General features: G+C 50.0%; 1 protein-coding gene across 1 annotated transcript in view; it reads right to left on the minus strand.

Moving 5' to 3' along the window:
• SEMA4C (semaphorin 4C) overlaps window positions 1-26,338 on the minus strand; it is an 88,829-nt gene that overhangs the window by 15,354 nt on the left and 47,137 nt on the right. The window contains exons 3-11 of the mRNA XM_086943355.1: window positions 22,016-22,170; window positions 21,405-21,467; window positions 20,468-20,566; window positions 18,918-19,014; window positions 18,638-18,754; window positions 16,841-16,992; window positions 15,491-15,675; window positions 13,752-13,896; window positions 13,437-13,659 (exon numbers count right to left, since the gene is read on the minus strand). Of these exons, the coding sequence (XP_086799481.1) occupies window positions 13,437-13,659; window positions 13,752-13,896; window positions 15,491-15,675; window positions 16,841-16,992; window positions 18,638-18,754; window positions 18,918-19,014; window positions 20,468-20,566; window positions 21,405-21,467; window positions 22,016-22,170 (1,236 nt within the window). The remainder of the gene's footprint in view (window positions 1-13,436; window positions 13,660-13,751; window positions 13,897-15,490; window positions 15,676-16,840; window positions 16,993-18,637; window positions 18,755-18,917; window positions 19,015-20,467; window positions 20,567-21,404; window positions 21,468-22,015; window positions 22,171-26,338) is intronic.

Raw genomic sequence — 26,338 nt, forward strand, 5'->3', positions numbered from 1 at the left:
CTCTTAAATTGTAAAAAAATTGGAGAATGGCAAAGACACTTAAGAGAGAATTTAAAGACAGATTATGCAGCCTATACCCACAGGCTACACTGTCCAGTACTTCAACTAGAAATCCCACCAAAAAAAAACCACACAAACAGCACAGCTTGCCCAGTTTCCTCTACAGAGAAAAACTGCCTCTACCAGCAAAAGCCTCTGGAATGAGAGAGAGGAAGGTGTTGACAGACAAGCCCCATAGGCTGCCATTATGTGGCTCAAATAGGATACTGTGCCTTTAAGAAAACTTTCCAGAACTCTGTCAGTATCCCAGAATGCACAGCAGGTCCCTTTTACTTTCAGTTCTTTTTGAAGGCGTAACACGCCAGACCTGTAGCATTCCTTACATGAATATCTTTCTCCACCGGGGAGGAGGGCGGGCGCTTATGACTATAACAGAGATACCCCTACTACAGAACTGGAGTTACAGGACAGAAACTACTTCTTCTGTAGTAGGGAATCTCTGTGTATATTCATAATCTAGTGAATAGAATGGCAAGCCCATCCCCACACCAAAGAGGCGGTGGAGAATAAAGAAATAACACCACTACTGTGCGAACAGATTTCGCAACGAAGCCTGCCCAACCTGCGCATCTGTCCTGGCGTCAGTGTCCAGACAGTAATGCTTAGCAAAGGTATGGACCGACCTCCAAGTGGCCGCCTTGCAAATTTCTGCAATTGGAACATTATGTAGCAAAGCAGTCGTGGCAGCTTTGCCCCTGGTAGAATGAGCCTTCGGTTTACCTCCTAAGGTCTTATTAGCCTTTTGGTAACACAATTGTATACAGGACACAATCCACCTAGAAATGGACTGTTTGGAGGTAGCAAGACCGGTCCTGACGGATCCATAATTGATAAACAATTGGTCTGACCTACGAATATCTTTGGTTTTATCCAGATAAAATTTCAACAGCCTCCTAACATCCAGGGAATGTAGAGACCTTTCCGCAGGAGATGAAGGATTCTGAAAAAACATAGGCAAAGTTATGGTCTGGTTGACATGAAAATCAGAAATAACCTTGGGAAGAAATTTAGGGTGAGTACGCATAACAACTTTAGCAGCATGAAATACAGTATAAGGTTCTTGGCAACATAACGCCTGAATTTCACTCACCCTGCGGGCCGATGTGATGGCCACAAGAAACTCTGCCTTCCAGGACAGGTGCTGCAACGAAGCCTCATGAATAGGTTCAAAGGGCTCCTTCATCAATATGGACAGCACCACATTCAATTCCCATGAAGGCGAAGGAAGCCGGACAGGAGGGAATACTTTCTTCAAGCCTTCCAAAAAATCTTTGATCACAAGGATCTGGAAGAAGGAAGTCTGTGAAGGGCATTTCCTGTAGGGAGTCAATGCAGCGAGTTGAACCTTAATGGAATGGAAATTAAGGCCAGACTGCGCCAAATGTAGAAGATAAGGAAGGATGACATCCTCCTTACACGTCGTAGGGTCATAGTTCTTGGACTTGCACAGATGCAGAATCTCTTCCACTTGTAAGCATATGAAGTCCTAGTGGAAGGTCGCTTAGCCTCCTTCATTATGTCCATACAATCTTCTGGTAGATTCAAATGGCCATATTGCACTCTCTCAGGAGCCATGCCGCCAAACTCAAAGACGAGAGGTTCGGGTGCACCATCTGCCCCCCGAACTTCGTGAGAAGGTCTGGCCTGCATGGCAGCCGTATGGGAGGAAGGAGACACCGGTGAAGCAGGTCTGTGAACCACCACTGTCTGGGCCATTCCGGGGCGATCAATATCATCCGCGCCCTGGACCGGGACAGCTTGATGAGCACCGCCGGAATCAGGGGAATGGGTGGAAAAGCGTACAGAAAGCTGTTCGACCAGTCGATCCATAGGGCATTCTCCAACGTCCCCTGTTGGTAGTACCTGGAGGCGAAGTCTCGGCATTTGCTGTTTTCGGCGGTGGCGAACAGATCTACATCTGGAGTCCCCCACCTTGCGAAGACTTCTCCTAGCACTGCGACGTTTATGACCCATTCATGGTTTTCCTGAATCAGCCTGCTCAGTGCGTCCCCCTGAACATTCTGCACACCTGGCAGATGGGTAGCCGTTATAGTCAGTCCTCTGGCCAGAAGCCAGTGCCAGATCGCCTGCGCCTCCTGAGACAGAGTGCGTGATCTCGAGCCCCCCTGCTTGTTGAGGTAATACATCGTGGTCGTATTGTCCGTCTGTACAAGCAGAGAGTTGGTCCGAAAGGCCTTCAGTGCCAAGTGAACAGCTCTGAGTTCCAGGAAATTGATGTGGTACATGGATTCCGACAGAGACCACGTCCCTTGAATCTGTAAGTCTCTGGAGTGCGCTCATCAGCCGTGGAGAGACGCATCCGTCACAATCGTCTGTGTGGGAATGTCCTTGGGGAAAGGAACCCCTCTAAGGAGATTCTCTGCTGAACACCACCACTTCAGAGACTGAAGAGCATGCAGAGACAGTCGTATCGTGTCGTCCCAAGAACCAGTCCTCTGATCACACTGATCCTCCAAGCACTCCTGCAGTGGTCTCATGTGCAACCGTGCGTGAGGCCTGAGGAAGTTACAAGAGGCCATCGACCCCAGTAGAGAAGACACCGTCCTCACTGTTGTAGATGGAGCGATCATAAGAGCCTGAGCCTTCCGAAGGAGTGATAACCGTCGCTCCTCCGAAGGAGACACGCTTGCTGACAGCGTATTGATGGAGGCTCCCAAGTACTGTATGCATTGGACTGGAGTCGGGACCGACTTGGACATGTTGATATGCAACCCCAGCTTGTTCAATAGAACGTACGTCTTCTGGAAGTGTGCTTGAGCTTCCGAGAAGGAGGAGGCCTTGATCAACCAGTCGTCTAGGTACAGGTAGACAAACACCTTGTTCTTCCGCAGGTGTGCAGCTACCACTGCCATGCACTTCGAGAACGTCCTGGGCGCAGACTTCAGCCCGAATGGCAGTACTGTGTATTGATAATGATTGGCGCCGACTTGGAATCGCAGGAACTTCCTGTGTTTCTGTGCAATGGGCACATGGAAGTACGTATCCTGTAGGTCTATAGCACAAAGCCAGTCTCCCTGCTGCAGCTGAGGGTAAATCTGCTGCAACGACAGCATGCGAAATCTCTCTCTGCGAATCCACTTGTTTGCGTGCCGCAAGTCCAGAATGGGCCTGAACTCGTTCTTTTTTTTTCTTGCGGACCAGAAAGAACCGTGAGTACAGACCTCTTCCTATTTGAGGCAGAGGTACGACTTCGATCGCCCTTTTCGTGAACAGGATGTCGGCCTCTGCATGTAGCTCGCACAGCTGAAACTGCAAGCTCACCGGCGAATAGCTGGAGGTGGGCTGGTGAACCGAAGCCTGTATCCATTGCAAACAATATTCAGCACCCACTTGTCCGGAGCAATTTTTCTCCACTCTGCCAGAAAAAATTGAACGCTTCCCCCCCACAGGAGTGGGTAACGGATGTAGGGGAAGTAATTGCTCAGGGCCTGTTGCGGACTGTTGGCCTCCTCTGCCCCTCTGGCATTTCTGGAAGGGCTTCCGGAACTGCTGCTGTTGTTGCTGCTGTCGGTAGTTCTTCTTCTCAGGCTTCTCTAACCAGACCGCCGTCAGGGATCTGAAAGAGACGCCGCCTCCGTGTGCTGACGTAAGTTGTTCTTTTTTCCGCGCCAGCAGCGCAGATCTGGAAAAAGCAGTATCTTAGTCACTTTTTGACTAAACTTTTTTGATCCCTTTTGATCATTTTTCTTGACTCTTGCGACTCCGGACAGTGCCGATAGGGATGCCTGGTTTCAAAGCTTGTGAGGATTGCGACTGACTGACGTCGGTCACCGACCCTCACCGTCGGTGTCTCCACTGTTTCGGCGTCGACCAGGACGATAAGGCCTGCCCAGACTGCCGGGCCCTGACTTCGAAAGCTAGGTGGGAGCGGTCCCGCAAGCGACTCGAACTCCGGCAGTCGGCCCCGCGCCACGAGAGGTCCCGGTTCCACAGGAGGTCGAGGGAGAGGTCGCGGGGTCGGAGCCATCACAGATCCAAGAGTCGGCATCACTCCTCCGGGTCGAAGTCGTCATCAGGTAAGCACAAGAAGTCGAAGAGACGTCATCGCTCTTCTGACTTCCCTTCCCCCTTCCCCCTTCCCCCCCCCAAACACGCGACCCCCTCCCCCCGCTCGACACGGCCGGGGGTTCGGGCGATACCGCCCACGCGGCGTCGCGGCCTGCTCCACACCCTCCGGTCCTGGGCAGGACGCAACACCGGGGGAGATCGAGCGCTTCCTCATGGCCATGAGGAACCTCTTTTCCCCGACGGGTTCCGCGGTGCCTTGGGGCCCAGCAGACCCGTTTGGGGCCCATAGCGGGTCGGGTGCTTCGGCTCAGACGTCGCCGGCGCCTTCGGGCCCGGCGCTGCAGTGTCCCACTGGATCCGCTTCGGGATCCGGGTCATCGCCGGTTGACCTAATGACCTCACCGGCACCGGTCCCTCAGGTGTCACCTCCAGCGCCGTCCTCGGGCAGCGCCGTCCCCGATGCCTCCCTCGCTCCGGTTCCGGCATCAGAACGGCGCCGCTTTCGACGCCGCTTGGGGAGTTTAGCTTCTATGAACCGGCCTCATCGTTTGACAACCTTGACTATCAAGGGATGGGTGAAGAGGAGTAATGGGAGGGGTCTGAGGACCCTCTGACCCGAGAGTGTCAGTCTCAGGAGGACTGGACAGGTGGACTTGGGGATGCCAGTGGTCTGGACACATCACCAGACACTGGTTTTGTCTCACCTCCTACCGTGGCTACGGAGGAGGGGGCAACCTACAGTGTGGTGTTGATTAGGGCAGCCAAGGCCTTGGGCCTTGAGCTCCCCGTCGCGGCCGTGAGGACTAACCTCCTCACTGAGGTCCTTAAACCGCAGTCAAGCTCAGCCGAGCCTCTGCTGCTGTTTAATGAGGCCTTGACTGGCGTTCTTTTGGGCACTTGGTCCAGGCCCGCAACGGGTTCGCCCGTAGATAGGAACGTGGCCAGACGCCACCACCCGGCCCCGGGCGACCCATGTTTCCTGTCTGTCCACCCACCCCACCCCCGAGAGCCTGGTCATCCAGGCATCAAATTCCCAGACCGCATTCCCGTCGGCTCCGCCGGACAGGGAATCCAAGAGGTATGAGCAGTACGGCAAACAGGTATTCTCCTCCCTTAGTCTGGGACTGCGGTCTTCCAACACCGCATGCCTCTTGGGCCGCTACACCCACTCTCTGTGGGATACGGTCGCGGAATTGCTGCCAGAGTGTCTGTTGAAGGTACGGGCAACACTCGGCCAAGCCCTTGTGGAAGGCCGGCATGCAGCAAAATATTCTATCCGGTGTGGGCTGGATACCACCGGCTCACTAGGTAGAGCGATGGCAACAACAGTGGCGATTCGTCGCCACGTCTGGTTGAGGTCCGCCAACTTTTCGGCCGATGTCCAGAATACACTGATGGTCATGCCGTTTGATGGCCGTCGCCTTTTTGGTGACAAGGCAGACCATGCGCTTTAAGGACTCCAGGGCTACGGCCAAGTCCTTGGGCATGTCGGCCCCGCACCAGCAAACGGGTGCCTTTCGCTCCTTTCGTGGCCACACCTGTGTCCCTCTCAGAAGCTCCTCTTCATCGGAGCGGTTCTCGACTCGGCGCAGTTTCGGGTTTATCCTCCCGAACAGCGGGTTCGGGATATACAGGCTCTGATTCCAATCTTTCAGCCTTTATCCCGAGTCTGTCAGGTTGACGCTGAGGCTTCTGGGGCTGATGGCTTCCTGCATCGTTCTGGTGCATCATGCCCGTTGGCGGATGCGGGCTCTGCAGTGGGACCTGAAGATTCAGTGAGCCCAGCATCAGGGCAACCTGTCCGACCATGTCCTGATCTCGGAGGGCACTGCGAGACAGCTGCAGTGGTGGCTCACAGACCGCGATTAGGTCAGCGGCAGATCCCTCTCCCTTCCCCAACTGGAGCACGTAGTTGTGACGGACGCGTCCCTCCAGGGCTGGGGAGGCCACATGGGAGAGGCAGAGATCAGAGGCCTCTGGTCTCTGGTGGAGTCCTGGCTCCATATCAACCTTTTGGAGCTGTGGGGGATTAGTCTAGCACTGAAGGCATTCCTCCCCTCTGTCCGGGGGTGTGTAGTGCAAGTGTTCATGGACAACACCACCGCCATGTGGTACTGCAACAAACAGGGCTGGTGGTGTCGTGGACCCTCTGCCAGGAGGCTCTGCGCTTTTGGCAGTAGCTGGAACATCAGGGTGTGATCCTGGTGGTTCAACACCTGGCAGGTTCTCTGAACGCCAGGGCGGACGAACTCAGCCGCCGGTGCATGATGGATCACGAATGGCGTCTGAACTCGGACGTGGCGCAAGGCCTCTTTCAGCAGTGGGGAGAGCCTTGGTTAGATCTATTCGCCACCGAAAGAACGCGCAATGTCATCAGTTCGGCGCGTTGGAATTTCCAAGGCGGCACTCGCTCAGAGACGCTTTTCGTCGCGAGTGGAGTTGCGGTCTGTTGTACGCCTTTCCACCTATACCACTTCTGCCCAGAGTGCTCAAGAAGATCAAGTGCGAGGGGGCACAAGTCATCCTTGTGGCTCCGGACTGGGCACGAAGGTATCCCGAGCTACTCAGTCGATCCCCCGGTTCGTCTGCCTCTTCAGGAGGTCCTCCTGTCGCAGCAGCTGGGGTCGGTCCTCCACCCGAACCTGTCCAGTCTCCACCTCCATGCTTGGAGATTGAGCGGCGACAGTTGAGGCCATTTGACTTGCCTCCTGAAGTCTGTAACATCATTCTGGCAGCCAGGCGTCCCTCCATAAAGTCGGTATACGCCTGCAGGTGGAACAGATTTGTGGCATGGTGCACAGCAAAGGCTGTGGATCCTCTCTCTGCCCTTCTTTCTGAGGTTCTTATCCACCTTCTTTGTCTTGCCCAGCAGGGCTCTGCTCTGGGCACTATCAAGGGCTACTTTTCTGCCCTTTGTAAGGCTGCCTGATAAACCTTCTTTGTTCAAGTCCCCTGTTGTTAATCGATTCCTGAAAGGCATCACACATACGTTTCCACCTGTTCCCGTCGTGATGCCTCGGTGAGACTTGAACCTGGTTCTTACTTTTCTGGTGTGCGCTCCCTTTGAGCCACTTCACAACTGTCCTATCCGCCTTCTTACTTTGAAGACTGCCTTCCTGGTTGCCATCACCTCTGCCAGGAGAGTGAGTGAACTCCAGGCTCTATCCTCTAAACCTACTTTCCTTTCGGTCAATCCAGACAAGGTTGTGTTGCGGATGAGGCCCTCTTTCCTGGCCAAGGTAGTTACAGCCTTCCACATCGGGCAGTCCATCACCTTGCCCACCTTCTTTCCGCCTCCGCATCCCTCGAAAGAGGAAGAGAGGCTCCACCGTCTGGACCCAAAACGTGCACTCTCTTACTATCTGGATCGAACACGCCAGTTCCGGGTGGATGACCAACTCTTTGTTGGTTACGTGGGCGCCAAGAAGGGAAAGGCGGTGCACAAGCGGACCATCTTGCGGTGGATCATCTTGTGTATCCAGGCGTGTTACTCCTTGGCTAAGAAGGAAACCCCTGTGGGACTATGGGCTCATTCCACTACGGCCACGGCGACTACAACTGCCCTGGGGCGAGGAGTGCCCTTGCAGGACATTTGCCAGGCAGCTACCTGGGCATCGCTGCACACGCACGTTTGCAAGACACTATTGCCTGGACAGCCAAGTCCGGAGGGATGGCTTCTTTGGCCGTTCTGTCCTCCAGGACTTTCTGGTGTGATTATTGGTTGGCAGACCCACCACCGGGGTTGGTATTGCTGGGGTATCTATTCTAAGGTAAGGAATTTATCACTAACGTGTCTCTTTCAGATGCACAAGTCACTACTTGTGTAACGATATATCTGTAAGAGACATTAGTTAGTGATAGATTCCTTACCGATCCACCCATCCTCCCCGTTCTGCGAACCGATATCCAGGGTTAAGGTCATCCCCTTTCAGGGCCCTAGTTTCAAAGGCACCAGTGTTGGTTTTTAGCATAGCTCTGCGTTTCTGGCGCGGAAAAGCTGTGTCTAAGAACTGACGTCGGCACGCGGAGGCGGCGTCTAAGTACTCCGACAACGTCATCACGGCGCCCACGACGACGGACGCGGAGCCGCAGACGACGCCTACCGACGCGCAAGGGTACTGCTACGCCAAAATTTCCGGATCCAGTCTGACGCCTGGGGATGTTCTAAGGTAAGGAATCTATCACTAACTAATGTCTCTTACAGATATATCGGTACACAAGTAGTAACTTGTGCTTTCGACTTCTGCTTTCGTACGGGTCATTTCATTGTCCGCAGGTTTGCCGAACAGGGTTTCACCCGAGAAAGGCAGGTTGGCCACCCGCTGTTGCGCCTCCGGTTTGAGTGAGGTGAGGCGAAGCCAAGCGTGACGCCGTTGGTTGATGCCGTGGCAGTATCCGTGCGCCGCCAGAAGAGATACATCAGCAGCCGCGCTGCTGATCTGGTGTGACACCATCATCCCCTCACTTAATATCTCCAGAAAGTCCTCTTTCTAGTCATGAGGGAGGAGCTCAGCGTACTGCTGGAGGGATTACCATAGGGCACGATCATATCGCCCCAACAGAGGCCCGGCACTTGCAGCCTTCATGGTGGTAGATGCAGTCCCACAGACCTTTCTGCCCGCCAAATCCAGTCAACGGCTGTCCTTATCAGGCGGCACCGTCGAAGACGGTGTGGTGGCATGCTGCTTCTTAGCCGCCGTCACAATCACGGAGTCAGGTGTTGGGTCCATTCGAAGAAAAGCCGGGTCAGATTCCGGAGCCCGGTATTTCTTGATGAGCCTGGAGGGGGCTGCTTTCGTCACCGCCGGAGTGAGAAACAACTCCTTGGCGTGCTCCTCAAATCCTGGTACCAACGGAAGCAGCGGCCGAGACAAATGCTTCTTGTGAAGCGTCTCGAAGATCACGGACGTCGTAGGTGTTGGCACCGTCACCGTGATCCCTAGCTTAGCCACACCCCTCAACAGCACTTCCTGGAAGGAGAAGATATCGTCAACGGGGCGACACTCTCGTCCCTGGAGACTCCGACAGCGTCGGTGAATAATCCCTGGTGGAAGAGCATTTGCGGGATCTGGATCTGCGCCTCCTGTGGCGACGTCTAGATCGAGATGAGACCGGCCATGGCTCCGCGACCTCCCTCTCCAGCCGGAGCGGGAGCGCGATCTTCTCGGCCGGTCCGCAGGCCTCGCAGGAGCAGGCGATGTCGGCCTGGCCGGGACTCTCGGTTGAGGGGTCCCCTTAGGTGGCATCGGATAACGTGGCAACGGGGCCGTCCTGGGTAGAGGCACCGGTGGAGGGACTGAGTGTGGGAGTTGAGGCGGCGGTGACTGGCGAGGAGCCGGCCCACGAGGCGGTGGTGGAGGCAGTGGGGTTCCGCGGAGGCGGACCCTTCGGCAAAGGAGGAGGGGTAGGCATCCTAGGTTTAGTAGGCATATACACCACTGAGTACACCGAGCCCGGTGACTTTGTCTTCTTCCTTGGCAACAATGGCGAACCAATCGGCGACCTCCTAGCGTCAGGACTCCTCCTGCGCTTCCTTGGCATCAAAGAACACCGCCTCGACGTCGAGGAAAGTCTTCGACGCCGACCGGTGGCGCCTCCGCGACGCCGACTGGTGGCGCCTCCTTGATGGCGAACGCCTCCTCGATGCCGAGGATCCCCCCGACGCCGACGGCAACGGCGGGGTCGCCTCGACGGCGAGCGCCAACGCCGGGCCTTTTCCTGACGTCGATGACTCGCCGAAGACCTAGACGATGTCGACAACGATACGGTCGCCGGTGGTCTGTTCAGCTCCCTCGACGCCGAACGTCAACGCAGTTTCTCCCCACAGCTCTGGGGAGATGGGGAACAGACCGTTGTCAACCCCCTCGACGCCGCAATCGACGCTGGCGGAGTATGGGGACGCTTGCTGGACTTCCTGCCCCTGGGGAGCCCCCCAGAGACCTCAGCATGGGCAGATGAAGCATGCCCTGACCCACCTTGTGCCTTCAGACGTCTTTCCTCGAGGCCTTGGAGCCTGATCTTCATCCTCTCTCTCAGGGTCCTGACAGAGAGGGTTTTGCAGATTTCACACTCCTCTGGGAGGTGAGAAGAGGGGAGGCAGACTATGCACACTCCATGTGGGTCGGATTTGGCCTTTCCTATCACACTCTGGGCAATTGTCAAATAAGCCAGGCATTTTGACAATACAGTGAAGAAAAAAGGACATAGTACTTCACAACAAAGCACTACACACAAGAAAAAGTGAGAAAAAAATCCCCAAATAAACCCTTGAAAGGGAGAGCTCAATGCTCCAGGGTCCTGCTTGCAGGAGCCGGAAAAAAGAACTGAAAGCAAAAGGGACCTGCTGTACATTCTGGGATACTGAGAGAGTTCTGGAAAGTTTTCTTAAAGGCACAGTATCCTATTTGAGCCACATAATGGCAGCCTATGGGGCTTGTCTGTCCATACCTTCCTCTCTATCATGCCAGAGACTTTTGCTGGTAGAGGCAGGTTTTCTCTGTGGAGGAAACTGTGCTGTTTGTGTGTTTTTTTTGGTGGGATTTCTAGTTGAAGTACTGGACAGTGTAGCCTGTGGATATAGGCTGCATTATCAGTTTTTAAATTCTCTCTTAAGTGTCTTTGCAGTTCTGCAATTTTTTGACAACTTAAGAGATTATTTTTGATTGCTCCGGGGTCCACGCACATGGGCGGGACTATTCACTAGATTATGACTATACACAGAGATCCCCTACTACAGAACCATGGTTTACATGACCACAAAAATGAGATCATGTGGGATGACCTGAGATTTTCCAAGACTATGGAAATCAATTGTAATGGTGGAAAAGCAATTAGGGAGGTAGTACCTGGATGGGAAAGACATACACCTCATGTTTTCTGCTGTTGCAAATAGGTCTACCTGTGGTGTTCCCCACTGCTGGTATATTTAGTTTGTCAGGTCTGATTTTAGTTCTCAATCATGGGAAGTGTTTGCCCGTTTGCGAAGCTGATCTGCTAAAGTGGTTTCTACTCCTAAAAGGTTATATACTATCCGATTTATGTTTCTTGCAAATTGCCCACTTGCAAATGGACTGTGCTTGATTTGATAGTGGGTAGAAGATTATCCCCCTTTTAATTCATGTAAACATGGTAGTTATGTTGTCTGCTGAAAATCTGCACTTTGGCACTCTCCTTCCCTTAATATGCCTCTGGAACTCTGTGTGCTACAAAAATGTTGTTAAACACTAAGTAATTAATGTGTTTGGCGCCTTCTGAGCAGACCACGGCCCTTTGATCTTCAGTTGTTCTAAAGTGTCTGTTATGATGGCCTGGGGTAAAGGAGTAGTAAAATTTCCCCCAAACCCATTCAGCATATTCTCTCTCTTCCACCATTTCATCTTCTTGTTGAACTGGCTTGTACCACAGACTAGATCGTCCCATTTTCCAATGTTTGTGAAGACTTGTTGTTCATCTATTCCTAAATAGGTCTCATGTACAAACATGTCTTTGCTATCAAATGAATGCAAGATAACACCAGACCCAATAGTTTCATCACTGTCAGAGACTGAAACTGAAATGCACGCTCTTTAAAGTAAAGCATGCCTTTGCTTTCCAGGTATCTAGCTCTGTCCCCAAGAAAGTCACATTTCTGGAGTAGGGGACAATTTTTTCAATTTAACGTGAGTCCAAGTTGGTGAAGTAATCTCACTATATTCTGGATATCTACTTTGCATTGTTGGAAATTGCTTGCCTTTACCAGCCAGTTATCCTTGTAAGGATAAACATAAATCGACTGTCTCCCACAGCCAATGTTTTGGTGATCACTCTTGGCAAAGATTGCATGCTGAAGAGCAACACTTATTTGATAGTGTACTCCCATAATCATATACCAGAGTAATGTTCTGTGCAAAGGGTGTTTCTAGACACGCCCCTGCTAGCAGTGCATGCACATGAATATCGAGTTGTTTTTAAACTTGTGATCCTATTCTCGTTTGGCCACTAGATGGCAGGACTTGCAGAGCATATGAACACCTAACAGCTGGCGGCAAAAACATTAACTAGGATGGTAATAAGTAGAGGGTGAGAGGGTTTTGCGGTGCTTTCAAGGTATCAGAGAGGGTGAGAGAGAAAAAGAGAGAGGAAGACACGCACACAATTCTCTAGCAACACGCCCCTTCAACTCCCACCCAGATATTAGTACAGAGTTGCATTAATCCAATATCTGTGCATACACAAATGGCCTGATTTAAATACCCAAACACTCCTGTCCTCCAAGCCATCTGTGCTGCCAGAATCCTGCTCAGACATTGCATGCTTCCAGCTAAGCCGGACTGGCCGTATCGGGCGTTTCCCCAGCAGGCTGGAAGGGTGGGGGCCGGTTTTGTAGCAGTGCAGCAGTTTTAAAAGCACTGAAAAGGTCTTCCTATATTCAGCAGTTTTGGGGCAACAATGAAAGTATCAAGTTAACTCCGCTGATTAATGTACCTTCTGGAGAGAGCTGGGAGTGCTGTCTAGTGGCAGTGTTTACTCATCTATGGTAGTGCAATGGATTATTTTGTTACTGTGCAGTTCATAAATTACAATCATAATCTAGCAGAGCGAGATATGAGCCACCATCAAAGAGCTGCATGTAAGCAGTACAGGCTAGAAAGTTATTTTTTCCCCAGCCTTTCATAATCCTGATGTTGCTTACAAAAGAAAAGATTTTGGTAGAAATAAATTCTTATTATTAAAGTCAACCCTAACCACAGTGTTATGTTCTGAATCCTGGGTTTGTGCTTCCCCCAGATCAAGCACTGTTAAAAAAGACTACTACTACTATGGATGGCATGTGAATCCTGCCCCTTGTATACCCCTCCTCCTCCTATAACCTTTTCTATACACCGATTTACACATGTATGATTCATTGTCTGTGTGTGTGTGTGTGTGTGTGTGTGAGAGAGAGAGAGAGAGATTTAAAGTGCTCAGACATCCTACACTGGTAAGAGGTGCTATAAAACAAATAAAATACATTTGAAGAATGCTATGGAGAGACGGGAGGCACTGTTGGAGAGTGGTGCAAGGGATTCATTTAAGAGCCCTAACAAAGATGGTCATATCCTGGTGTACAGTAAGCTCCTCATTTATTATGCTTTAAAAGAATATACAACTGAATATATAATGACAAATGTGTCATACAATACATAATATTTTCCCAAATTTTCTTGGGGGTAAAACCCTCAAACCCTGCCTTGTAGTTGTCAGGCTTGCTTACTGCGCTCGCTTGCTATGCACCGTATGTGGCTGGTCGGACAAAATTTGCCAAGGCTACTTTGGGTTCCCAGGCAGGCCCTGGCTTCCAGACCCCACTTCTGAAGAGGCAACCTTACCGGAGCCAATGAACAGGACCTCGAAGAGCTCGCCATCCTGTGCCCGCACGCGCTGCACAGCCAGCTGGGTGAAGTTGGCCTCCTTGCGCACCAACAGGGGTCGGTTGTGCTGTGGCAGCACAAGGCCGTCCATGAGAGGGTGCTTCTTGACAAAGTTCAGGGTGATGTCGGGCAAGTCCTGCGAACTGTTCATCAGGTTTCGTCGGTGCTCGGCCGTTATGCACTGCAAGGCAAAAGGTAGGCAATCAGTTGGCTCCGAGCAGCCAGAGAAGCTTTTTTGCACAAGCCACCCTTCAGCTCAGGATCTAGACTTACCGCTCCGGGCCGGGGGTTGGGCACCTGGTCGGAATAGCGCAGCCACTTCTGGGCCTGCTCCCTGTACTCCTTGTACGGGCCGTCAAATACCTTATGTAGATCCTCCAGCCGGTAGCGGCACACCGCCGACACGCTGACACCGCCCCTGAGGGAGGGAGAGAGAGAAAGGGAAGAATGAGAGGGTGAGGGGGGAACGAGGGGCTGTTGATAGGGATCCCTGCAGAAGGAAGGTGGGCACACCTCAGGAAGTCAGCTCTTTCCTTGACATTAGGCAAAATGGGACTTGGGGTACACTGGGGGAAGCATGGAGTTTCATAGAAAACGTACACATGTATCTACCAACAGAAATACACAAACCTTACACAATGCATACTACTTTAAAAAAATGTTGATGTCATGCAGGCTGTTTAAATGAAGTGAGTGATGCAAAAACAAGGTTTCAGTTTTCCACATAAATATAGATGTAAAGTGGTGTTTCCAGAGTTTTGATAATGTAAATGAAAAAAGATATAGAAAGTAGGTTGTCTTCTGAGTGACATTCCATTCTGTCTGAAATTAACTGCCTGTCCAACAATTCTAAAGACTGAATGATTGGAGTTAAAATTAACACAAAAAGCACTGGAAAAGCCAATATGTTTGACTTTCCCACCATTAAACCCATTGCACTAAAGCAGATAAAAAAGCATCTGAAATATTGAGCCTTTTTTCAGAAGGCTTGGTTAGAAGTGCTCTCCCTTGCTACCGGGCCTCTTGTCAATACCGGTCAACTTTTATCAGATGGAGTATAGTCCATCACAATGGAGGCAGAAGGACACATCCAAACAGCCAATAGAAAAACAGTAAGAATAAAATACTCCCGTGAGCAGATTCAAGATGTAATTGACAAATTTTCATGCCAATGGCTAAAGGTTCTCGACCAAAATAAGCCAGTGGCATAAGGAGATCCTTAACGAAAGTACAAAATACAATATGTTCGCGATCAATCCTGAAAGCAACAAACGTCAAATCTAAATTAATAAAAAAGGAAAACATTTCCTTCAACAGCTACAAAGGCGCACATCGTTGTAATACAATGCTAACGTTTTCAGACAAGTGTTTAACTTGCCTCCCTGTAATGTGCGGTATAATAGATGTTTGTGCACGTTACCATTCATTTGCTTCAGGGAGCTCCTTGTTACACGTTTTTTAAATTAACTTTTAAAGGAGAGATATTGTTTAAGTTGGTAACTGCTGATACGTTAGCAAATCAGTAAAATTATGCCAGATTTCCAAGTTACGCCTTCAAGTTGGTCAAGTGTCAGTGAAAAGCACTATCTTGATGACTGCACTGGGCAGTATCCTACATTTTACCGTCTTCTCCCTGACGGTCAGTGCTCTGGCAGTGTTTTGCCTTTACAGTGTTTCGGGGACAAGTAGAACAGCTTTGTTTCACTTTTAGACTTCACGTTAAAATTTTCAAGACACCCAACAAAATAAAGACATGCAGAACAAATTCTGCAACCTTACATATCGAAAAAAAGTTAGCACAGCATCGACATTTTGCACTCCATTCAGTTTTGACATCAAGCCAATCGCCATCTCCTTGATGTTGTCATTATGTAAAGGTATGAGTACATCTGAGGCAGGGAATTTTGAGCCTCTTGGAGAAGCAGAGTGAGATCTGAGGAATGGCATGGCACTTATTAGGTCTGGAAATGGCACGAAGATGTATGAGACAGCCGCTTCACTCGGGACCTTACCAACGAGCCTGGAAAGCTCCGTAGAAGCTAGTGCCGTTGGCACCACTGCTGCTGTCCTCGCTTAGGGTATACACCGCCTGGATCTGGTTGAAGTGAAGTAGCAGCTCTGGGTCCGCGCAGACGAGGCGGGCCTTCAGGAAGGTGGTCCACTTCTTCTGCAGAATGCGGGCACCACCCACATCACCCTGTGAGGAGACATATCCGAGAGAGAGATGTGCAGTGAGACTCAGTGAACATTGAGAGAAGGACAGAGACACATGGATAAAATTAAAAATAGAAGTACAGGCAATAATGTACAAGGAGAAATGCTCCTTTCAGTTTCTTCAAAGACTGATCCATCAAGGCCGATATTTTACACTGATGAGTGTCATTTAATTCCCCTTTCATTTATTTAGCTTTTTTAGGCCTCGCCTAGGCAGAGCTTGCGCGGTCTCTTTGAGGAATGCTTTATGCAGGCTACGGGCATGAAGCTCCGCCCACTTTTCGCCCATGTTTCTTATTAATTTGCTCCTGTAATTGTCCTTTGTAAATGGTGGCTTTCCATTGACCAATAGGCTTAGTAGCCTCTCCTTAGTACCGCCTTTTCTCTTCTTACAACGTCCCAGAGGACACCCCCTATTACATGCGTTGTCCCTCTAAATGTTTCAATTACAACCTCCAGCACTATTTTCTTAAATGGTTTGAGAAAATAGTGCAGAAAGCAGTAATTTATTTAAAAAGCGTGGTGCGCCTCGGCTCAAATAATGACACCTGTGCTTTTATTTTGTTGCGCCGAAAGCTGCATGCCCTTTTTTCTGTTTATGTCCTTTGCTTATAATGGGTGCACCTGCGCTTTAGCTTTAAACATCTTCAGCTAAAGCGCAGGTGCTACAATAGCTTCAAAAAGTAAAGTACTAGAAAAGCTTTTTTTTTCTATTTCTATACTTTTGAAGCAATCGCGGCACCCTCGCTTTAGCTTAAAATGTTTAAAGCGTTTAAAGCCCCTGATTGCTTTGTAATGTAATAGCTCTCGCATTACTGCAAGTGTGAGCTATTTGCTTTGCATTATCATTAGCAACGCCAATAGCTCAAACTTTCAGTAATGCGAGATCTATTGCATTGCAAATGCTTGTTCTTGGTTGCTACTGGCTGTTTTACAGCAACTTGAAAGCAACAACAATATAGTCCTAAATGGTAACAAATCAGGATGCCATAACTGAATGTCAACTGTGCAACGTTACACTGATTGGCTATGAGGAGTTCCAAAATACCCCACTATATTCCCAAGGTGAACCCCAAAAACTCCAATATGACTCCCAGCTCCCAAGATGTCCACCCACTCAACCGAGGCCAACAGCATTCCTGCATTACCTTGCAAACTCGGGCCACACGGGCTACCACTTTTTCAGAGTAGCAGTCATACTCCACAGATCTCTCACTGAAGAAGAAATAAACCTTATCGTCATCGCCGGTCCAGCTGCCCACGCTCTCCGAAACATAAGCAGAACCCACAAAGTTCGGCTCTGGATAGAAAGAGGAAGAAAAGACTATAATATTCCAATAGGCAGACCATAAAAACAACTCTGTCCATATCAAGAAAGCTTTGAACAGTGGCAGCCGCTGCACATCAGGCCAGACATTCACTGGTTGAATTGTGTGTGGTATCTCTACACATAACCAAGGGGTGCTGCAAGTCAGTATTGAGGTGTTTTGACTGACGTGCTTAGCCTCGGTGCTGGAACAGCAGATGCTTTGTGGGTAAATCTGGAGGTGCATTGACAGAAAGGTGTCTGGAGTCGAAGGCAGTGCCCTAATTTAGGACTAAAGCATACTGTGAGAGCTGTATCTAGAGTGTCAGTTCTGAAATAGCTAGTGCGCTGCATGTCAGCTCTGTAGTGGACTGGGAGAACTGTGTCCTGGATCTCAGTCCTGGAATAGCAAGGTGCTGCATGGCAGATCTAAAGTGGATCCTCTATCCTAGTTCCGGTGCAGCAGGTTGTGCTCTAGGGTGGGATTATGGCACTCTGGGATGCCTGTTTCCTGCCTGTATATCAGTCCTGGAATAGTGAGGGTGAGGCATGTCAGCTCTGTAGTGGACTGGGAGAACTGTATCCTGGATCTCAGTCCTGGAATACCCAAGGCGTTGCATGTCAGCTCTGTAGTGGACTGGGAGAACTGTATCCTGGATCTCAGTCCTGGAATACCTAAGGCGTTGCATGACCGCTCTGTAGTGGACTGGGAGAACTGTGTCCTGGATCTCAGTCCTGAAATACCTAAGACGTTGCATGTCAGCTCTGTAGTAGACTGGGAGAACGGTATCCTGGATCTCAGTCCTGGAATTCCCAAGGCGTTGCATGTCAGCTCTGTAGTGGACTAGGAGAACTGTATCCTGGATCTCAGTCCTGGAATACCCAAGGCCCTGCATGTCAGCTTTGTAGTGGACTGGGGGAACGGTATCCTGGATCTCAGTCCTGGAATACCAAGGTGCGGCACGGCAGATCCAAAGTGGATCCTCTATCCTAGTTCCGGTGCAGCGGGTTGTGCTCTAGGGTGGGATTATGGCACTCTGTAATGCCTGTTTCCTGCCTGTATATCAGTCCTGGAATAGTGAGGGTGCTGCATATCAGCTTTGTAGTAGATCGGGAGAGGTGTAGCCTGGATCGAAGTCCTAGAGTAGCAGATTGGTCTCCAGGGTAAGCTTTAGAAACACTGGGAAAGCTCGATCCTGGATCTCAGTCCTTAAGTAGCAAGGGTACTGTATGTCTGGATTGTTATGGATGGAAAGAGCTGTATTCTGATCTTAGTCTTGCAGTAGCAGAATGTGCTCCAGGGTAGGAATGAGGCACAAAGGGAGAGCTGTGTCCTGGATCTCACTGTTGGAATAATGAGAGTGCACCAGGTCTGGATTATTGTGTATAGGGACCGCTATATGCCGGATCCCAGTGCTGGAATATGGGTGGGCTGCATGTCAGGACTGTAATGGACCTGGAAGGGTCCCAGACCTGGAACTGAAGGGGATGCTAAACAACTGGATAGGCTCTGGTGGCCTGCATATATCCTAATTATGCAATACACAAACTCTCTTCTTGACACAGAGCAAGTGTTTAGGTGGCATGGAATCCAACCTTCCTAGTTCCGTTGCCTCTTTCGGAGGACGACTGCACTCACCGTTGAGCCAGGATGTCAGGTGCTCGGTCTTCATGGAGTGGCGCTGGCCGAGGTTCCGCAGAATGACTGGCTCGGTTCCCAAGAAGTTATTGAGTGTTGCTGAATATAGAGCACCATCTACAAAGCACCAGAAAGATGAGAGGTTGAGCCAGGACCACAAAGAGAGCACTAAAACAAAGCTGTCCCTGACCTCCTGTTACCCCACCGATCAAACCTACAAGTTTCCCCAAACCTATACATTCCATACACAGCACCAGACCCGAGGACACTCGATACATACCCACAATCAGTCCAGTGTGACCTTTTGAGGGATCATAAGGACACTTCCCCTTCCCATCCTCCAAACCAGACCGATCCAGTGAGAACCCAGGGATCTCCTGCAAAAGAACACAGCAGAAATGGACCAGGCCCAGAACACAGAGCGCCAGGCGGGATATTCAACAGTACAAGGGATGGAACAGGAGCAGGAATGCCAGAAATGCTTATGTGGAGGACATGGAAGAGAGCTAGTGAAGAAGCACCAGAAGGGGAGCTGCGGGAGATGCTGTAAGGGAGCAGATGCAAGAGTGCCAAGAATCGAGCATGTGGGAGCACTTGGAAGGGAGCAGGATAGGTGCAGAAAGGCCAGGAAAGAAACATGCACAAGTACCTGGAAAGCAACATGCAAGAGTGCCAGAAGAGGACACGTAGAGGACACGCAGAGGACACAGGGGCATGGGTGCGAGGTAGAGGACAAGCAGGAGCAAAGGGAACGGGAATGGTCCCGGAGTACTGGGAAAGCAGCAGGTGCAGGAGCACGCCAGGAAGGGAATATTCTGGAGTACAGAAACAGAACTCCAGGAACAGTAGGAAGGGATCATCAAGGGGCACTGGAAAAAGCGGGTACATAAACTCCAGGAAGGGAATGCGCAGGTGGAACACTAAGAAAAGAAGTGGGTGATGGGCACCAGGAAGGAACGTGCAGGGGCAGCGGTCAGGGCACGAGCCCTGTATAGCCAGGAAGGTGACTTGCTGGAGCACCGGGAATAGAACGGGTGCAAAGGAGTCTGGATGGGGGGTGGTACTGGAGAGCCAGCTGCACTGAGGGATACGGGAGCATCGAATGGTGCTGGGGCAGGAAATGGTACTGGAGAGCCAGGTGCACGGGGGGTACTGGAGCACTTGATGGTGCTGGAGCCGAAAATTGTACTAGAGAGTCAGATGCGCTGAGCGGTACAGGAATATCGAATGGCGCTGAGGGGTACAGGAGCACATCCTCAAGTGATGAACGCACCCAGAAGGATGGATTTTGGGACTGGGACTGGAATTCTGGTTGTAGGCCCTGATAAAGGCGTGTTAGCTGTAATACAAACAGTATAAACATTTAATGCAGAAATGTGTATGTGTGGAGATGGTCATGGGAGGGGGGGGGGGCTCTGATTGCCGAGTAAGGTCACCTATGCCAAGTGGACAACTGCCAGGTACAGGGCATGTATACAAAGAACCGATCAGGGGTGCTGAGGGACTGATTCACAAGTTTGGACTTAGAGAACGGGCTACTGACCTTGGACAAGCCTAAACCTGGGGCACTGGGCCAATGAGTGAGATGTGGGATGAACGAGGCCAGGGGTGCAGGTGACAAGTTAGTGCAAAAGTCATGGGCTTGGAAGAAGGGTCATGAAGTTGGAGTAGGGGTTTGTGAGTGCGACAGCATAGCTCATTGGTCTGGGAGAGGAGAATGGACGGCGAGTGGCGTGGAATGGGTCGCGGCTTAATCCAGGAATGGATTGAGAGTGCCGGTGATAGGATAGCTAGGCACTGACACCACAGCAAGGATGTATCCATACTCACAATGTATGCACACTTCGGCTGGAAGGCATAGGTCCCACAGGTGTACAGATGTGAAGAGTTGTAGGGTTGTAGGAAGCGGATGTAGTTGAAACAGTCAGTCTGTGAAGAGGGGCATGAAGATTTAATGCAACAGGAACCGAGCCAAGCTCTTGTCCTGCCTTCCGTCTACACTCCACCCTACACTTATTTCTCACGCCATCAGTTCAAAAGAGCCAATATTTTGCAACATTAAATGGGAAAATCGCAAAACATTTAAGGATGGACTTGCCAAAAAGTTCAAAATTGAAAATAAACAACTAGGCCGCCCTCACCGCCACCTTGCCAATTCCTCAGTGTATACAAGGACCAGGGAACAAACATTTTCTGACATATGTTGTTCTGACTTCGTGAGGGGAAAGGGAATAAAGGATTCAGTGTGCTCCCTTGATGGCTAATGCATGGAAGAAAACTTTGGATGCAATATAGGTAGAATAAAGCGTTGGTATAAACGCTTGGTGGGTTTCCATCTCATTCATATTATGCTTTTGTTAACGTTTCCTTCCGGAAGTGGCAAGTTCATCTGGAGGGCTGACTACATCAGCGCTTAAAGTCCATTTGGTATTTCCCATCTCGGATGAGTCACATCGGGCTGTGAGCCCAGGAGCCTACTGGTAAAAGTCAGCCTCTGTTCAACACACACCTACTCTTCAAGCAGTGAAGGTCGTGGGTGAATAGCGCCCCCAACTGGAACCAATGGAAACTCTCTACTATGTTTTAAAGAGGCATTTCGGCTCCAACAGTGAGCGAACAGGACAAGAGAACAAACTGGTCAGAGTCGTTACCCATAAGGGCAGCATTTCTCCTTTTGAATGTTACTTCAGGTATTTACGGCTCAAACAACCTAAAGAATACAAATAAAGTGCGCCACGCTCTACCATCACCCCACCTTCAGTCGTACCTGGTTATTTTTTCCCTTTTGAACACACTGCTCTTTCTTGTCCTGCGGCGCCTCCCAGAGGATCTAAAGGGGAAAAAAGATGGATCAGAATCGAGCCATGCCTATCCAACGCCATGAGGAAACTCAGATCCAGGATTAAACACTTTCTCTCCCCCTTTCTGAATAATAATTCAATAAACACCAATCGAAGGACAAATAATGCAAAAATCCAGGTCCCTTTATCAAATCAAATAAACTTCATTTCGGTTTTTGTTCAAATCCATAAAAGTGCATATACAGTAATACTCACAATTCATAATACTTTTGTTAAAATCACATATCATGATTAAGTGCAAAAGGTGCAAGGGTATAGTTTCTTCATTACATAAAAGCCAGGAGATTGGAAAAATGCATTACATGAGGGCCACTACAGATCCATACATTTTCTATATTTAACAGTTCATTTTAAAAATTCAGTCACTTGGAGAGGTCCCTTTACCTGCCACGCACTCACCAAATCTAATAAATGAAACCCGGAGCCCTAGGCTTTGCCGGCTCACGCCACAGATCATTTGAGGTTTTTACATCACTGCCACAACACCCACTGTGCCCGTCTGTTTACTAATCATTACCGTTGGCTTCAGCTCCTTGACAATGTCATTTGCGCTCAGAGCGAATATGGCCTCGCGGGCCCCGACGTACAGCACGTCCCCGCTCTCATTCAACGTCAGCGTTGAGTAGTTCGAGATGCCAGGCTTCGAAAACCGCCTCACTTCGTTCGTCAACTCTGAAATGTAAAATTCAAGACGTCATACATGATCACGCGAATTACCTTTCATGTGGCATGATACTGCCAAGACCATGTCTTGAGTAAGCACCTGGCACGCTGAGAGTCCAAGAGAAACAGGTGTCAGCTGATATCCGCCATGAAATAAATGGATGGATGCAATCAACTATGCACTCAGGATCCGTTTACCAGGGAAAGTGCGCAGACAATATATCAGTAGAAGAGTGCCCATCAACTTACCATCAATTAGAGGCTGTCGCACTCTTTTCAGTGATACACACCCGCCTCACGAGTAATACGCCCCCACATGCTTCCATAGACCATGCTCTGCAAACCACCCCACTCCTACAGTAAGGGCTAATGGGACCCGTATGGGCCTGCCTCCCTCTTCACCCACTACACCAGTGCCCGCCATGCACATGCCATGATCCCTTCTCTGTAGCAGGTCGTTTGAGGGACGTGCCATCTCAAACATCTGGAAAGCATCAAGGCCCTCTTCCCCCCCTCCCTTTCAACGCCACATGAAATGGCGGGGAGGGGCCTAGCAGGCAGAGCTAGCCAAGCCTCCGGCCGCAACCACATGAAGGGCAAGGAGGGGTCTGGCAGAGGTGCCCGTCAGAGAGGCGCTTCGGGTTACAAACGAGAAGGAGCTCATATGTGCGCGTCGAAGGACAGAGACAGTAACACAACACCAACTGCCACACACTCACCATCGGAGGGCTCCTGAGAACGAGGATATTTTGCACCACGGGGACTGATTACATAACAGCACCCCTCTCACCCCGATGAGGACTCCCAAGTCACTGCACAGTCATCAAGGAACAGACCCAGGGTGAAAATCAAAACTTAACATCCCCCACCTCCAAAAAGAAGCGTTCCAAGCCTAAGCGACAGCAGCAGTTTCAATGAATTTAAACCCTTCAGCACGAATACATAAAAAAATCAAATTAGCAATGCCAGCATCTATCTATATATGGCCAGCTATCTCCGAGCTCCAACCCTTCCCGTGGAGGGGTCCGGACCCTCCCACCTGCCCCCCATCATCCCCCACTATTTTTATTTATTTTAAAAGGTTTTATATAGCGCTGGCTAGACCCGGAGGTATCAGAGCGCTTTACATGAGCATCAGATCATAGTTACAGGTTGAATCGTTACAAAGGTTACACAGTTCTTAGAGCAAGGCAACATAGTTACTTAAGATAAACAATAAGCACAAATACGTAAGGGGAAAAGCAGGCAAGGTGAGAGATTCAGGGGAGGGTGTGTGTGGGGGGGGGAAGTAGACAGATAATGAAGGCGGGAAAGAGGAGGGGAGGGTGAGAGACACAGCATGGGAAGAGGAGGGGGAAGGGTGACGGGGACACAAACTGGAAGAAGAGTCAAAGCAACGTCCAAAGTCCAGTAAGCTGCAAGCCCAGAATAAGTGGTATCATTTCCCTATCTCGGTTGCGAGAGGCTCCCTTTACGCAGTGGACTCTCTCAGAGGGGTTTCTGAGACTCCAAGGCCTACATACTGGATCCTTTCCCAAAAAGGGGAGAGGGAGTGCTTTGGCAAGAGGTGCCATACCATACCTCAAGTGTGAGTGGCTCCCTTGGCGCAGTGGTCTCTCAGTGGGTACGCTGAGACTCCAGAGAATAAATATTGGATCTTTCCCCAACAAGGGGAGAAAGAGTGCTTAGTCAAAGGGCACAAAGGACAGGGGGCTAGGCAGAGTAGCAGGCAAGGGGAGAGGGCATAGGAGCTAGGGAAGTAGACAAAGAGAGAAAGAGTTCTGAATGGGAGCATATTTAATGAACGAGTTTTGTATAGCGATGGCTAGACCCGAAGGAATCAGAGCGCTTTACATGAGGAACAATAATGTTGCAATTTACATCAGTTAAAAGTTAGATAAGTATCAAGAAAAGCATTTAAAGATAATAGCGGACAGGGTAGATGGAGCGAGGAAGGGTGAGGGGAGAGGGTAAAGAGGTAGGAGGAAGATAGTACGTAGAGACAAGGGGAAAATCTGCCCAAGGTCCGGCTGGGTAGGTGACGGTGGGGGAGTCCACAACCAATCTCCTCTTCTATCTGGTAGCTCCACCGGGCATCAGCCAAATCGCTTGGTCTCCACAGTCTGGGGTAAGTTCCACAGGTTCAAGTCCTGATATGTAAGCAGGTTAGGGGATAGGTTCAAGGTCTAGTCAATGTCCAATTATTGTCCCAGGGAAGTAAAACAACGTGGAGGGGACCACTATGGCAGCCATCTTGGGGTCAGGCAGGGGACTGTCTTGCCCCTTCAGTGAGCCAGTATCCCCGGATCAGCAGGCAGTCGGATATTGCCCCAATCCTAGGAAGTAACAGTGATTTGCACCTTGCGCAGAGTATCCAAGGAGCCTAATGGCGATCAGTTTCATGCCCATGGGGCTCACTTTCCTCCTAATAGCCTACCAAACGGAGATGCCCAGGTCTGTCTCACCCCTATGAAGAACACAGTTGCCTCCAGTCGGCCCAGGACCTTCAGTACTGTACTCGGGACTTCCTTGTGGTTTCCCGGTGAAGGCCCGGAGCGTAGGCCCACACACTCTGGTCTCTCCCAGATTCCCACTTACAGGATCCAGGTCAGTACTATGACAGACCGCACAAAACATCACTTTGAACCTTTGGTTTAGGGGCCATAAACACTCGGCTGTATTTATTATGATAACAAACCACAAACATATTTACAAGAATTCACTCAAATCATTTCACAAGATTATACGCACAAACACTATAAATCAGACATGTTTATTTACAGTTTTGATAGTTGGTTAATCTTAACATAGACTCGAATACATAGCCATTACTAACCATGTTGAATATTGTCCCTGTGTATCCAGTGTTGTGCCTACGAGTGAGATCATGACTGGTCAACCTCGTGGGCCCCCACCATAAGGGGAGAGTCCCACCCCCTGAGAATACCTCCTTAGTGCACAAGGCCCGTCTGCAGGCCAGGTAACCTACCTCTGGTATTCCCATACACCCTCATTATTCCTCCAAGGGCCTGTACTATCTTGGCGCCCCTGCGGGCCGGTTGGCAGCAAGTCCTCCCACACCCTCACATCCTCTAGCCGACCTGCTGCAACCACCCCATGGAGGGCCCCTTGAGACCGCTGTCCCACCTATCCTAATTACAAGGATGCCTTCTATGGACCAGACATGCCCCACCAATCATTACCTCACCCGCGACCAGCAGTGTCCTGTCGGCGGAGCGCATGCGTAAAAAAAAAAAAGACTGCTCCACTAATCAGTCGCCTCATTTATGCACTGGACCCGGGACCTACTGGATCAGCAGGGACCTGAAGTGTTAAACCACGTCTGGGGCCAGTGGCGTCCGCTTTTTATTTGGAGTGGCGAGGGAGGGGTGTAGTAATTCAATCCAAACGCAGGTCCTGAGTTACAGCTTTTAATGAAGAAATGACAACTTGACATCCACAAGTATGAACAGGCAGTTAACACAGGAGCAGCTCACAGCAGAATGAGCTCAAGACACAGCAGCATTCTAAGTGACATCAAGAGTTCTAGAAATGACATCAAATAGGAATACTACACACCTCCCACCGAAAAACAAAAAAAAACAAAACAAAAAAAAACAATAAACCCAAAAACAAAAAGAGAGAGAAACAGAAAAACAGAACATTAAGAGCAAACATAGTCCTTGAGCTTTACGGGAACATGCTTTACACGAGAACTACATCGTAAACTAACAGGTTGGGCTGAGCACGCCTGAGAAACAGAATTCGGAGGAACAACATTAGAAGTATTTTGAGAAGCAGTATCGTGAGTATTTTGGGATACATCATCATGAGTGTCGGACAAGGCAGTCTGAAAAGGAACATTGTTAGGACAAATTAGGGGAAGAGGAACTTGGGAAAAATGCAGATTGTCAAAAGCTTCATGGGAACCCTGAAAACCAGATCCAGATGGGTTGGGGTCAGACTGGACAAGCTTCTCATTTATGCCATTCGACTTGCAAACAGAGACACGCCTAAAATTCCAAATCTTACCGCCCTCAACCCTGACAGCTTTGCTGAAAACTTCCGTAACCTTGACAGGGGAAGACCACCTGGAAATGCCTTTAGGGATGATGCCACCAAACTTTACTCTGACTAAATCGCCAACAGAGATTTTGGGCGAGACAAATTTGGGGGA

This window comes from Lissotriton vulgaris, chromosome 11, assembly GCF_964263255.1.
Source record: "Lissotriton vulgaris chromosome 11, aLisVul1.2, whole genome shotgun sequence".
NCBI lineage: Eukaryota > Metazoa > Chordata > Amphibia > Caudata > Salamandridae > Lissotriton > Lissotriton vulgaris.